This window comes from Anabrus simplex, chromosome 4, assembly GCF_040414725.1.
Source record: "Anabrus simplex isolate iqAnaSimp1 chromosome 4, ASM4041472v1, whole genome shotgun sequence".
Classification (NCBI taxonomy): Eukaryota; Metazoa; Arthropoda; class Insecta; order Orthoptera; family Tettigoniidae; genus Anabrus; species Anabrus simplex.
In genome coordinates, this window is record NC_090268.1 from 405,714,542 (window position 1) to 405,730,436 (window position 15,895).

General features: G+C 37.5%; 1 protein-coding gene across 2 annotated transcripts in view; it reads right to left on the reverse strand.

Moving 5' to 3' along the window:
* Positions 1-15,895, reverse strand: part of Eps-15 (Epidermal growth factor receptor pathway substrate clone 15) — a 555,588-nt gene that overhangs the window by 135,615 nt on the left and 404,078 nt on the right. For both annotated transcript variants that reach the window (XM_067145864.2, XM_067145865.2), the window contains exons 13-14: positions 11,504-11,695; positions 11,318-11,417 (exon numbers count right to left, since the gene is read on the reverse strand). In XM_067145864.2, the coding sequence (XP_067001965.2) occupies positions 11,318-11,417; positions 11,504-11,695 (292 nt within the window). The remainder of the gene's footprint in view (positions 1-11,317; positions 11,418-11,503; positions 11,696-15,895) is intronic.

A 15,895-nucleotide genomic window follows, 5' to 3' on the forward strand; every position in this document is an offset into this window, starting at 1 on the left:
TTTTAGGAATACGGCAAACAAACCAGCCAACACTGTGAAACAATAATCGAGAACGGGACTGCTAGATTGAGAAGAAATTGAAAATGCTGCTGTTATAAAGTTTTAAATTTCATCAGCATTATCCAATCACTTGTCACATGCATTTTGCCTGCACATTGTCTCCCCTCAGGCTTGATTTCTCAAACTTTTTTGCTCCCCCTCATAGCCATTCATGGCGATTGTGTTTCTACAAAGGCAGACTGTAGGCCTGAATTTTCGACAGAGTGATATCATCCTGCTTTAAATTGTATAAAACTTTTAAAAAATTTTAGATTAAGAGGTCCACAACCTCGCTATGCGCACTTATTGTTCATTTCCATCTGTATAATTTGTTTTTCATTTCTTTTCTTAGGTTTAACACACCTTTTAGATTTAGTTATGTTTGTATTAACCCCTTTTTCACTGAATTTTGTCGCAGTGAGTTGTTTATTGCTCCATCTGATGATGTAAATGTTCTACAGTATATTGTGCCATTTTTAATTCAATCATGTCTCTTTTGCCTTTCTTTCATTTGTTCCTTCATTATTTTTTGGCACATTTTTAGCTTGTATTCTATAAATTTACTTCCCCCCCTCCCCCTCAATCTCACTGAAGATGGCTGAAACAAGTCAAAACATGTTTGAATTTCATTACTGCATCTAATGATGGAACTAAGTAATGCATTGATTTAGGAGGATACTTTTAATTTTTCCTTTGTAAAGGAGATATGCAGCAGTTGGTGTAATAACGAAGGAAATAGGGCAGCAGGCAAGCTATGACCAGCATACTTAATGTCAAGATGGACATCAAGCCAATGCCCACCACAATAGTGCAGGTCTATATGCCTACTAGTTCAGAAGATGAAATCGAAAGAATATATGAAGAAAGAGAAGATTTAATCTATATCGTTAAAATAAATATAAAGTTTGTCTATTTCTTATACAAACTGAAACACCTCCAATAATCTGTACCAAAATTTACACTGAAGTGAACAAGGCACTCAGATGGGTTGTAGAGGCAGTTATATTGTCAAATTCATAATTTTAACTCTATGTTTTAAGGGGACACAAAACAAAATCTATAAAATAGGCAAAAAATTGAACTCGTCTTAGAAAGACCCGGACACAGCTCATTTTAATCTGCTCACTGCAAGTAACAATAATTGGTTAGGTCCCACAGAGACTCTGAAAACAGCATTTTAAGGTCCTAAAATAAACTGTTTACCAGATATTTCCAGAAAAACTCCCCAGTCTTGGAGACTGATCATGGAGTGGCTAACTGTAACCAAGGTAATGCCATCTTAAGAATGATTCATTCAACTTTTACTCTAGATCTGTAAAAGGCAATTCCCAATGCAATGGCAGGGCTAAATCCACAAAAAAAGGGGATTTTATGGTATAATCAATCAAAGTCCCCCAAAAATGCTTCTTTAAGTATTCAAAGCCTGCTGTGATAGCTTACTTTATAGCTAGATTCTACACTATGGTACAATCTAGCAATTCATCCTCTGGAAAATTAACCTCAATTCCACGACTGCTTTCAGATTGCCTTCCTCTATCATATAAAGAGATGGGCCATGGTAACTGTGTTATGTCAGAGGCTACCATGATGAGTGATCGTAGAAACATCACTTAAGATTTCAACAAGCTGGTACACACCAGAGTTCGCAGCCGACTGTTGTCTTGCCTCACATAGCCTCTCCGTACTTTCCGTCTCCCACTGCCCCCCACCACATACGGTGTTATATTGGAAGGTGAGTTAAGACTGTCAAATGTAATTTGGAATATTTCAATTACAAATATTAATTCACTAACAAATGAATTAAGAAATAATGGTTGTAACAAAATCCTGAATTAAATGCCATCGTCATCACCACCACATTCAAAGTGGTCAAGGACTGACCTTATTCTAACGCAGTTGCTAAGTCTATTTACTAAACCTGCAGTAAATTACTTTACTTCTCACATTATCACTTAATGCAACATCGTAACACAAGAATTTCATAGTCTGTCCAGGTTAGATATATAGAGGTTTATTTAATATTATTATGCAAATATTAAATACAGCCTACCTATTTTTCTTTCGCCTTCAAATTAACCATTTCTTAATATTATCACTGAAGTAGGATGAACAAATTTCACTTCACTCATCTTCTCGGGAAACAATCTCTTCAACAAAGCTACAATTACCAGGCACGGTGGAGTCATCTGCTTATCCACAAGCGCTGGCTTATTCTGTGATAGAGTTCTGCTGCGAGATGAGAACGATGACAGAGGCCAGCACAGTGATCACCCGAGATGCACTGAAGTAGAAAAGATTGTAGCGGAGGTGTTTGGCTATTCCACACATGCACAGAATCTCTCCGTCTTGTTCTTCCATCAGCTGTCACCCTAGCAAAATAACTGTCACGACTTGCACAGTTACCATGGCGCTTCTCTACCATAGCTTTGCATTTCTCTTAGATTTTTAATTTTAAAACAATGCCATTATTACATATTTTCTTGACTCCGTTTATTCCAACCTGCAGAGACTCTGTTTCAGTCGTAGAATGCAGCAATTGGAAAGTTTCCTCTGAATCATTCATTTTCACTTCATTATTAGGGGAAATGATGATTACATGCTTAGTAGAAGAAACTGTTGCTGATTTATGAGATTGTAATGAGTATGAGAGTGTAATGAAGCATTCGTGATGACTGTAAACTAGGCTCAAGAATAATTGCTGGAAGTAGCAGGGATTAATTTGAATACTCAGTGTTTATTTCATAGTCAATTATATGTAGTTTACTCTGGGGTTGGAACTCAGAAAAATTTACACAGTTACATTCCTAACAGTGTAATATGCAATAACGGCACTGGAGATTAATCATTTTGCAGTTAGAAGAGATGTACAAAGTTAACAAACCAATATCAATAATTTGAAACAAGTTTAAAACGTTACAAAACTGCAGAAAAACAAATGTAATTCAATTTCTATTTGTGATTTGATGATGATGTAATGACAACTTAAAAGTCCAAAATCATCCACTGACCAGAATTCAAAACATGACAAAAATGAATGAATATTAATTTAAAATGGTAATACAAGTATTGTACGTCGCACAGGTAACTCAGACCTATGGTGCTTTTCAAATAATGGTGCCACACACAGGCAATGCAAACCCATGATGTTCCTCACATAGGTGTACTAATCATGGGCACCAGTATTCCTGCATATAGTGGTACTAATTACAGGTACTGTAAAACCCACAGTGAACCCACACTCCACTGTTACTAATCACAAACCTATTGTGTACCTAACAGTGGTACTTCTCGGAAGTAAGGGCGACCCATGGTGTTCCCCGCGTGATGGTACTAATCATAAGTAGTTTCATGGTTCTAATTCAATCATCGCTCCTTGTAGTCGCCTCTTATGACAAGCGGAGGATACCGTGGGTGTATTTTCGTCTGCGTCCCCCAGCCATAGGGGGTACAGAGAGGAGGGGTATAAGAAAGAAGGGATACATCACTTTGAAAAATAAAGTAATGAGCGAAGAAAGCCAAGGGCCATGAAAATGGACTCCCTAGGCCTCAAATGCTCTAATACCATCGGGGTTGGAAAATATCAAGAATTGACCAAGAGAGGTCGGACAGGATAGATGAAAGTGAGGTGCCTGGCACAAGTAAGTGTAATTAATGTCAGGACTCAGCTAAGGGCCCCGTGGTCACCAACCCACGCTCCCAAGTTGAGAGCTCCTGGGGCTCCTTCTAGTCGCCTCTTAAGACAGGTAGGAAATACCGTGGGTGTATTCTGCAAATGAATCCCCCACCCACAGGGGTTATTTGTGATTTATTTTCAAGTGTACATTGATATAATATTACATTCTATTACCGTAACAGTTAGCCCACCTGGTGGCCATGTTCGTAAAGGCGTTTAAGTCTATATTGTCTGACCATAGTAAGGCAGTTTGAGTCCCACTGGTTGAAAAAATGTCACCATCAGAATGATACCCAGCAGGGAGGTGGTGGTATACAACTTCTAATCACTAGATTGTGTGCCAAAAGACTGGGTTCAATACCAAACCTCTCCGCAGTGCTCATGTTAAGTGAAATAAGACATATGCATTAAAGACTCTCCATCAATAATTGAGTGAGGGCATATGATGCTCTTGATGGCGATTTGTCCATTGGATGCAGATGTAAAGCTTTGAACAGACCCCTGGTGTTATTTGACAAGAGTACGTTACGTGCTGACACTGGGCGCCTATGGGCGTCAAATAAGAAGACCTGCACCAGGAGAGCCGAACACGTCCTTGGACACTCCCAGCACTAAAAGCCATATGATAAACATCAACAGTTCATGTGTATTATTTCATTACCTCAAAACCTTGCAAGTATATTAATTTTTTTCTAGTGGTTTAATGTCACACTAACACACTGAAGGCTTTTTTTGGCAACACAAGGATGGGAAAGAGTTAGGATTCAGAAGGTAGTGGCCGTGGTTGCAATTAAAGTACAGCCTCAGCATTTGCCTAGTGTGAAAATGGAAAACCAATGAAAACCATCTTAACCCGATGAGTGCTACGCCCGCCTATAGACAGGCTGACACGGCCAGTCCACCAGTGCTACGCCCGTCTATACATGGTGCGCAAGAATTTTAATTTTTTTGAGTGTCCCGGTTCACTTTCGAGTGCGAATTTGATCTCTGACAAGTTCTGCCACCTGTTGGGCATTATGTAGAACTAACTGATCAGAGATTATAGCTTCGGGAAGTAACTTGCAGAACTTTTTGTAGACGTCTGTGGAGTTCATCTATGATGTAAACAAACATGGCAGAACAACAAATTAGTTGCTCTTGCAGCGATGTTATTTTGGATCACGGAATCTTTCAGTTATTAACCACAGCGGAAAGTGATGATGGAGATAATCATTTTAAGGAATTGTTAGGCGATTCTGAAAGTGAGAGTGATAGAGAGTGTGGCGAAAATATTGTATGTGAGAGAGAAACAGAGCATCCTTCTAAATGAAAGAAGAAAAACACGACGAGTACAAAAGCTATTTTATCGCTAATTTCGTGGCGGATGGATTACTTTTCTTCACCAGAGTTTCAGGTAACTGTGACAGACTCTGATTGCCAAGTAGTGTTTGATGACAACCCGAAAATCATTGATTTTTTAGAAACTTTTGTGCCAGTGGAGTTGGTGCACATAAGTTGAAGAAATCGGCATCACAAAAAACCAGTAGAAAACATTTAACTATCACCACATTCCAAGTTTGGAAAGTCAGATTTTAGGAAATAATATTATTTTGGGCTCTTTGCTTTGTATAAAGATAATGCACGCATGGGCACATAAGTGTAATTTTGTTTTCTCTCAAAATAATATTGAACATAAGTGTAGGATTTTCCATTTGCATTTAGATTTATAAACAACCAACATTTATAAACATTTTAAGCTAATCACCCCAATGATAATTTAAAAATTGAGGCTTCTACAATTTTTTACATACGAATGAAAAAACTCAGCACTGAGGTACCAATCAGTCAACTGGTAACTCAGCACTTAAAAGGTTAAGGGCTGTCCATGGTAGGATTCAAACCCACGAACTCCAGAATGCAAGCTCACAGCTATGCAACCCTAACTGCCTGGCCAACTTGCTCAGTAATACAATGCGCAAAAGGAGATGAGAATATGTGACAGGAGACTAGAATGCAGTGGTAGGTCAAGGAAGAGAAGGCAATGTAGTAAGAGAATTCAGCACAGGATAAAAGGAATGAGAGAGGAAATCAACTGATAGAATTCTGCAACATTCATAATTTAGTCCTTGCTAATACTTGGTTCAAACACCTCAAACAACAGCTGCACATATGGACAAGACCAGGAGACACTAGAAGGTATCAAATCGACTCCATTATGACTAAGCAAAGATTCAGAAACCAGGTGTGGTATTTCAAGACCGTCCCAGGAGCAGACATTGATTCCGATCACGACTTGGTCATCATGAAATATCATCTGAAGTTGGAGAAATTGAAGAAGAGATGGAATGCAAGGAGATGGGATCTAGACAAGTAGAAGGAAAAAACAATGAGGTATTGTTTCGAGGAACATGGTGCAAAGGACTATATGAAAAGGCTGAAGGAAACTCAATAGATGAGGAGTAGACCGGTATAAAGAATGCGATAAGCAGGGCTGCTGAAGAAAGGTCGGGAAGAAAGGCGAGATCAAGTAAGGATAGGTGGATAACTCGGGAGATACTAGACTTGACTGATGAATGGCGATAATACAAGAATGTAAAAAATGAGGAGGGCAGAAAAGAATGTGGATGGTTCAAGAATGCAGTAGATGGAAAGTGGAGGATAGCTAAGGAAGAATGGCTGAAAGTAAAGTGCGAGGAAGTTGGAAGGTTATTATTATTTATTTCTTCTTCTTTTATGACCACATAGAATCACTTTAGCCAATCCATCGTTCAGGTCTCTTTGAAGGGATTGTTTGGGCTTTGCGGTGCTCCCAGTACTTCTTCAGATGCTTCGATCTTCGTGACCTTTCCTCGGTTAAAAATATGCATATTGGTGGTTTGTTTCATGTAAGGTTAAAGCAGAGGTTTGTATTCTTCAGTTTTGTATTCAATTTTATCATAATAATAATAATAATAATAATAATAATAATAATAATAATAATAATAATAATAATTTCTTTCAAGCTGCTTTATGTTGCACCAACACAGATAGGTCTTATGGCGACGATGGGACAGGAAAGGGCTAGGGGTGGGAAGGAAGCATCTATGGGCGCAATTACGGTACAGCCCCAGCATTTGCCTGGTGTCAATAAATGGGAAACCACAAAAAACCATCTACAGTGCTGCCAACAGCGGGGTTCGAATCCACTATCTCCTGAATACTGGCCAACAGAGTTAAAGGGCAAGCATGAACATTAGATGCTTCACAGACCCATTAAGGTGATATTTACAATAATTCCATTATTCACATATTTACCCTCATACAGTGATTCATTTGCTCGATAACACTTTCACTCCTGTTCCGTACACACAAAGATTTACCACATCTTTTTTGGCTGAGTTAGAGGCAAGGCAGTAGCCCATTCCAGAGTCATTAGGAGGTTGGTAGGAAGTGGTATGGGCAAATGGGGGGGGGACAAGATTAAAGCCTCTGCAGACACAGAGAAAGCATAGCGAGTAGAAGGAAGAAGTGTGATCACTCCCCTAGTTCATTGGTTCCTCCGCTAGGCCGCTCTCCCAGCAGTATTTGAGCTTGAGCTTACAAGTCAGCATTCGAATAAAAGACAATTATTGCACGCAAAATATTATGCTTTTACTTACCATTCCAGAATTCAGTTGGCAGATAGTTTAGATAGCTTCCTGGTAAACTTTGTGGTCTTAAAAGATTTCAGTTCCTTTCTCATCTATCTTGTTACAAAATAAAATCAGCATTTCATATAATGTAACACAAGTAGGGATAATGTCTGCAACATGATCATCGCAGCATCCTAATTCTTTCGAATTAATAGTGATACTATGCAAACTGTCCAAACACTCGTAAAATGCATCGCCCCACAAACTATGTTCACAGGAGAGTTTTTGTTCCACTACACTTTCAACTTGCACGGACACATTTTAAACTGCTCTTGAAGGATGGGTGAGGAAAGTCCTGTCAATACTGTATTTTTTGCTATAGTCCCTAATAAATGTGAGGGTTGCGTAGAGTATTTCTTCTGTAGGCTTTCCGTGAAGCAGGCTGACACATTTATGACATTTTGTGACCTTGGATACATTGCGTACTATATATCCTCCTAGATAATAAATCAAACACGCCTTTGCAAGACTGCGGCTATCACTGTTAATTAGACCTAAATTGTTCTCTCAGTCCGGTAAGAGGTCATCCATGTTCTCAGTGAAGTCTAGTGCTTGTCTTATTTTCTTTTGTGCATTTTCTACTACAGCCTTATTTGTCTCTCTTGTCTTCTTAGCCAGTGTTTTCATTTGATTGAAAAATGTCAGTGTCAGTTCAAATTTAAGCTCACAATTACTACCCGATGACAGGGCAAATTTGGTTGGGATATAAATAGATTGCAAGATGTGTAAATTCAGAAAATCTATTGTTGAAGGGTGGTCGTCACAACTTAATGAGCGTAGTACACCAAAGTGCCGTTCTAGTGGATCTTGATTAAATTTGGCTGTGAGCACATATCGAAATCCATTATTCCATAAATACTCGGACACCTGTATGGTGCTCTCAATTGTTACTCTTAGGGATTCAAGAGTTTTTTCTGAAGCAAAAGTATTATTCTTCCCACTGAGGTTATCTCTCCATTTTATTAAGGTTTGATGCCCTATTGAATCTTTATAAAGAGCCCCTGCCGGTGTAGAAGTATTTAATACATCTATTAGGATGTTTAATTCCCTTGTGAACGTTTCTGTCAGTTCGCCGTCTTCAAATCCCTCCGAGTTTATCTGTCTAAAGAACTTTATGCCATTTGCAACATAATTACTAAATAACTGAAAAACAGGTCTCACGTTCATGCGCTGAAATGAAGTGGGGGTCTATATGTGCAGACGTTGGCTTGTGGCAAACTTTCAAACCTGCAAATTTATGGCAGTTACCCATTTCAAAAACTTGTCGATAGAATTTGAAGTCCACAACTTCATTATTGTAATAGTCTTGCCTTTTGTCGTGAAAATTCTTTCTGATGCACTTAATTATATGCGCAGCATCTGAAAAGGCCCAAAGTCTCCTACTAGAATCAAAGGGATTAGAAATAGAGCACAAGACCTTCCCTTTTCCATTTATTCCTATACATTTCCACACCTTTTTATTAGACTGACTTCTGTTTGAGGTGAAACCTATAATTCTGGCACCAATTTGCTCCAGTTGTAAGACCGGATTAAAATTCATGACAAAATATCACCAGGTGTGGAATTTGGGCTTGTATACACACCAACCAGTTGAACCCAATTATTCAATAGGGGCACAAACGTGAACACTAACGCATGATTTGAGAGTATTTTTCCCGTGTTCTTGGGTGTGTTATCCTAAATTTACGAATCCATCAACTGTTAATGAGTTGTTGTTAAACTGAACCTCTTCTCTCAGTTTTACTTCGTCATATATGAGAACTGCCGTGCGATTGTTTCCATTCTTTTCATAGCAGAAATAGTTCTCAATAGCACTAATGGCATGGGTGTTCACCCCGTAAGGGTACTTAAGACCTTTAACAAATTTTCGCAGGTGAGCCTCCGAAGGAAGGGGAAGCATGTTATGCCTTAAACAGTGTCTATAGCCCTTAGGTGATTTAATTTTAAATAAGAGACTATCTAAAAGGAATTCATTATCATATCTCATTCCTTTCTTATTTCTTAGCTGACATTTTTTTTAGCATGGTGTCAATCATCTTTTGCTTTACTGCTTAATGTGGGCTCACCTGAATAATTTGGCAGTAATTTGGAATCTCTTAGTTGTTTTTCTAGCAACAAAATCTTAGCATTAGCTATTTTCAATTTATTATGGATAGTCATTATATTACGTCCCTGTCTCTTTAGTTTCTTTGTAAGTGAACTTATCGTCTTTTTAGCTGTGTATGAATCTATTTCATTTCTTTTATCATTCTCAGAAAAAGCATCGAAATTTAATTCGCGGTGAGGCCTGTGTGATTTGTTTCTTGAACTTTCCTCCGTCTTTGGAGGCTGGCTTATGGGGTGATTTTTGTTTGTTTAATTGGTTTTTTGAGATATTGTGGCAAATTGGGGAATATATGAGGGACAGCGCCAGTTTTCAGTATCCATCTATCTCTAGGAATTTCTACCTGTTCACCTTGTATTACAAATGAATCTGATTTAACAATAAATTAATCAGAAAAAGTGAATCGCACACACAACACTGATCAGAAAGCTTTTTCTCCTTTCTGGGAATCTCCTTTTCCCATTTTGAAAATTCTGCTTCATTTTTAGGTGGTTTAAAGAAGTGTTTACCTTTCGTAGTTTTGTAGCCAGACTTACATCCTCAAACGAAGTAAGTAGGCATATTTTCCTCATCGGCATTTTTGTAAGTTTTATAAACTAAATAAATAAATAAATAAATAAATAAATAAATACACTAAATAAAAGAATACCGTCACCAAAGCACAAGCTTTTCACTTTCACTTAACAATAATGCACGACAACTAAGTTTTTGCCTTCACAGAACAACACTACCAAACACAACCATATTACAACTACAGATACCAACCCTCAGATATCAACGGTGCTGCCCCTAGCGGGCGGGTCATCACAGTCCCTATACTAGCCAACAGGAAACAACTTTAGAGCTTACACTTTCTCTTCTACTCGTTATGGCGAAAGGATAGGGAAAGGTAATGGAAAGGGTCAATGTTAATAGAGCCAGCAATGGATTTTCGAAGGAAGATCAAGTTGTTGTTTTTTGACAATAGTTTCTATTGAAGGGAGGTTAGCTGAATGAAGAAGGGGCCAGTAACTTATTAGCCTCTCCGCATGATGCTGTATGCTCTGAAGCTTACTGAAGTTTGCAACTGTGGTATGACTCCAGGCAAGAGATGTTGTAAGGCTGTAAGAAAGGTACATGCTGCATATAGAAAAATCAAAGAAACCTTTGGAGAAAAGAAAGTAGGTGTATCAGATGGAAAAATGAATTCTAGGGAAAGAAGACCAGGCAAAAGATGGAACAACTGCACCAAGGGACAGAAGTAGATGATGCTGTGAAACAAGAAGAAGCTGTGGATCCTGATGAAATGGGAAACCCAGTTTTTAGATCACAATTCAAGAGAGTTTTGAGAGACCTAAACAGGAAAACTGCACCGGAAATTGATGACGTACCCTCAGAATTACTGATTGTCTTATGGGAAACCGGTATATCAAGGTTATTCTATTTAGTGTGTAAGATGTATGATACAGGAGAAGTGCCATCAGATTTTTGACAGAATGTTTGTACTTATTCTAAAGAAAGCAGGTGCTGAGAAATGCGGAAACTACCACATCATTTAATCAGTATCTCATTCTTTAAAAATTTTAAGACATATTATTTACATAAGAATGGAAAGAAGTTGAAGCTGAGTTGGGAGATCAGTTTGGCTTCAGAAGAAAGGTAGAAAAATGTAGCTATCCTGACTTTATATCTGATCTTAGAGGATAAATCCACATACAGAGCATTCATAGAACTAGAAAAGGCATTTGAAAATACTGATTGGGGCTAATGCATATATGCCAATGACAAATTATGGAATTCGTATCCAGACTATATTCCTATTTATCAAACGGAAGGATAAGGGGATGGAAATTTTTACTTAAGAATTCTTACCATTTTTAAAGAGATCCTCACCAACAAACGGTGCAACACCATTATCTGTTGGTCCATTCAGGCTGTTGAATGGATCTTCGTTGTCTCTGAACGTTTTAACCTGAAATAAGTTCACAGTATTTTTAAAACCATATAACACTGCTCGTGCAAAACAACTGTGAATAACTTTTGAGTAATCACACCCACCTGTTCAACAGGACTGCCACCATTGACCATGGCTACTCTGGAGTATTCAGGATCCCTGAACTCAGGAGCAATGTTGAAAGAGGTATCAGGGACAGTGGAAGCATCTCCTGAAGATATTGCCAAATCATACATGGCAACAGCATCATTCATCTGACGATGCTGCTCTTGCAAATGAGTTATCTTAGCTTTAGCCTAAAACAAATACAATTTTTTATAATCCTAAAGAATAAGAAAACAAACAAAGAAACAAGGCCTGAAAATTCTGAAGTACGAAAGCTAACTGAATTATACAAGTTTTGGGAACATAATGCCTTAGTATTTACAGAATTTTTTGATATGGAGAAAAACTGAAAAAGCAGCATAGGAGCAACCGAATTCTTAAGATGATTAAATTTTTATTGCTTAATCTTGGAAAACTAAGACAGTGGAAGTTTACAACCTACCCAACAGAAATAAGGCCTGATATTTTATTTTGAAGGGAAATGGGTCGGAATCAGTTTCCAGCTTCAAACACCTTTGAGTATCATCTCAAGAGAGAATACAGTAGAAGTCGTTATAGCGAGAATTCATAATGGCGAAAAATTACTCACTATAGCGGATTATCGTTATATCAGATTTTTCGTAGAAGTCAGAGAAAAACCCATACACATTGAAATCTGTATGAAACGGCAATCAGTTTGTTCAAAACTTGCATCTTCGCAGATAATATCCACACTATGGCTTACTCGTTTGTTATTTTTCAAAATCCGATATTACGTGAAAGAGTATATTTAATTTCATTCTGAAATAATTATAGTATCACTCAAGAGGCCTCTGTGGAAAATGTTTCAGTTTTCTTCTTCAAACAGAGTCACCTAACCAACCGTATATGCATCATGAAAATATATTTCAAATGCACGTAGAGAAATAATAACCACCTTGCTACGAGTTTACATGAGAATATAAACGCGAGGAAATATAAACTATCCTATGAAATCACTGATGTACTCTGCCATATCTTGAGGTGAATTGCATTCTTACTGAATTTCAGTATATAACATTAAAATTAAGCGATCGTTCGCTTCAGCCTTTATTTCTAAAGAGTTAACAACTGCTATCAGCCATGTCATTTAAGCAATTATTACGAAAACATGTCTCCTCTTTCACTTCCATTTTTAATTACGGAACAGCAGTCAATGGGTATTACTAATCGACTCTTGACATCGCCTTCGAATGCCTACAAGAGAGCTCACTAATGGACATAGCAAGGACACTATACCAAAGATGATTGATCGCATGCAATATAATGGCTGGGTGCATAAATATCGGTACCGGAAAAAATTGTGCATGCTTAATCGCTCGTAATAACGGATGCGTCAGTGATAGGGCTCTTGCTGTAACCAAAAGATAATACACAGTTTAATATAGGAATTTTGAAGGGACAGAAAGAATCTAACGTTATAACGGGGTTCTTGTTATATGCCGTACTCGCTATAGCAGACTTCAACTGTAACTGTATACAAGATTCTCCATCTTATCATGTGAAGTTCCATAATTTAAGACACTACAGAAATCAAATAATAATAATAATAATAATAATAATAATAATAATAATAATAATAATAATAATAATAATAAAATAACACCACCACTGTTGCCGGCCCCAAGAAACTGCAGAACGTGTGGCTTATGTCAATGAATTTCTTATTCTTTACTATTCGTTTAATAGAGGCATGAATTGTGTCACATTCCATTTAACTGTCCCCTTCCACTGAATATTTTTGAAAAATAGTTCCATCATTCTGTATTGAAAAATGCAAAGTGCACTTGACATTATTCAGTTTTTATTTTGATATACTTGGTCATCACTGTATATCACAATAAGAAATATGGGTAAGGTTATCTATAAGACACAATATGAATCAGGCAGAGACACTGACTCCTCCTACCTCACTCCATTAATAATAGCATGATGGGTTGAATAATTCATCATCATCATTATTATTATTATTATTATTATTATTATTATTATTATTATTCTTATTATTATTCTCTATCTCCAGTTTCCTGCATGTGCTGTATAAGCACTTGCCATATCTTCCAGTCTCCTACATCATCTACATCATTCCATCAGAGACCTCTCTTCTCCACATCTGATTTCACCATTTCTGTCCAGCATTCCCTTGGTCTTTTTCCTTGGACAGCAAAGTCAAAGTACTTTCTGGCAGGCCTCTTTATGAACACAATATGAACCTCAATGCCAGCTACCCTCCTATTTACTTCATCCCCGATTTTGTCCCTCTGAGTAGTTTGATACATAGTTGTAATGAATCTCATTTCTGTTGCCTGAATTCTACTATAATCACTGTTAAGTAGAGTATATGCCTCTAAACCAGGGTTTCCCAAACTTTTTTTGTCTGAGGCACCTTAAACACATTGCATGCATGTCCATGGATCCCCTACCCACAGAACATAATACTGAATTCAGTAAACAAAAACCAGAATTTTGTAATATTACCATGTTTGATTTTATAATTTAGGACTAATATTTTCCTTCCTTTTTAACTTTAACTTCATTTACAGAGACATACTTTATATATGCATAGAAATTATAAAACAGTGTGACACTTGGCTAATAAGTACAACAGTCTAGATCTGGAATCTTACTTGAGAAAATTCAATTGCTGCGATTGTTGGATTAATAGGACGGATGGTACTGTTTACCAAAGACCAAGCATTTTACAAGCACAGTCACTCAAACCGAAGATCAGCCTCTACATTAGCTCTGTTTCATTGTCATTTGTGAGAGAGCAGAAAACGTACATTCACACAGGTATGTTGTCATGAAAGGCATTTAACGCAGAATTTTTTTTCTAGAAATTGTAGGGTATGGGCAATTTCATGGATCAAACAGTCATTCAGAGACACGGAGTTGTGATACATGGTCTTCAATGAAGATTCAGAAGATACTTCAGCTAGATGATCTTCATCAAGCGAGGACAGCTCATGTTCAGTTTCCAAAAAGGGATTATTGATCCATGAGATTTTCTCAAGAAGAGGCAGAAAATGTTGTCTATGTGTGGTTACTAGCAGTTTCAAGTTTCTCACCATTACATCACTTACACTGCCAAAGTAGTATTTCTTCATCTTCAGACAGGAGATCATAAAGCGCTAGGGAAGAATCAAATTTGGTTTTGTTGATTTGGTATGCCCATATACACATTTTCTTTACTGTTTGATATATTTTGTTTTGAACTGAGAAGAGTGTGACTTGCATTCCTTGCAGACTTCAATCAAGTGACTAAATATACCTGCTCAATAACGAAGTCTTGCAAGCCACAAGAAATAATTTAAGAAGTCTTTGAAATTACATATCCCACTGAGAAGATACAGCCTAACTTCATCACTCAATTTAAGCAAGCGAGTCAAAATTTTGCCTCTCAACAACTACCTAACATCTGTACACAATAGCAAATGTTCATAGCCGTGTACTATATTCTTGCATAGCTCCAAAAATAATCTAGAATTTAGAGGTCTGGCTTTGATGAAATTCAGTATTTCAAAGCATCTTTCAGCAGACCATCCACCTCTGCGGGCATGTTGTGAATTGTTAGTGCTTCACAAAGGATGCAACAATGCGTCCAACACGTGGGGCAACAGTCCTCACGTGTGCAATTACACCTTTATATTTTACAGAAATGGCCCTTGTGCCATCGATAGTTAATCCAACCCACTGCTCCCGGTTTAGTCTAAGTCCTCTTTCAGTCATGAATGTGTTGAGAACCACAAAGATATGCTTACAAAACAGCAAATCCTCATGGATCATGTTGTCAAATTCCTATCGAATTGAAGTTAATAATTTTGCATTGTTAGAAATATCAACTGCAACAAGTAACATTCACCAGTTTTCACTCATTCTAGCAATGTACAGTATTTTGCATTATCTTACCATTTCTTCTATTCTCCACTGAACGGTGTTATCAGACAAAGAATGTAGCAATGAACTGTTTTGAGTACATTTCATCAACTACAGTATTTACTATTAGTTTTGCTGCAATTAGCACTAATTTTGCTCTAATTGTATGTGGTTGGCCATGTTTTGCACTTAATAGGAAAAGTTGACATGATGCTAAAACTACATTTTCCTTGCCTCCCACAACATTGTCCGTGACTACTCTCTTCGTTTCTTGAAGTTCAGCAGTTTATTCATAAGGTGTTCAATTGCCTTGTCAACAGCACAGCCATGCATAGTTTGAAGGTGACATTTGAATTTCGATGGTTTCATACACTTCTTAGATAAAACGTCCCCCACAACAAATAATGGGGGTTATGATCATATCCAACACTCAATACAATAAATTCCAGCAGAGGTATTTATTGTCATATTTACAACAGTTTTGCACTTGTTGAACA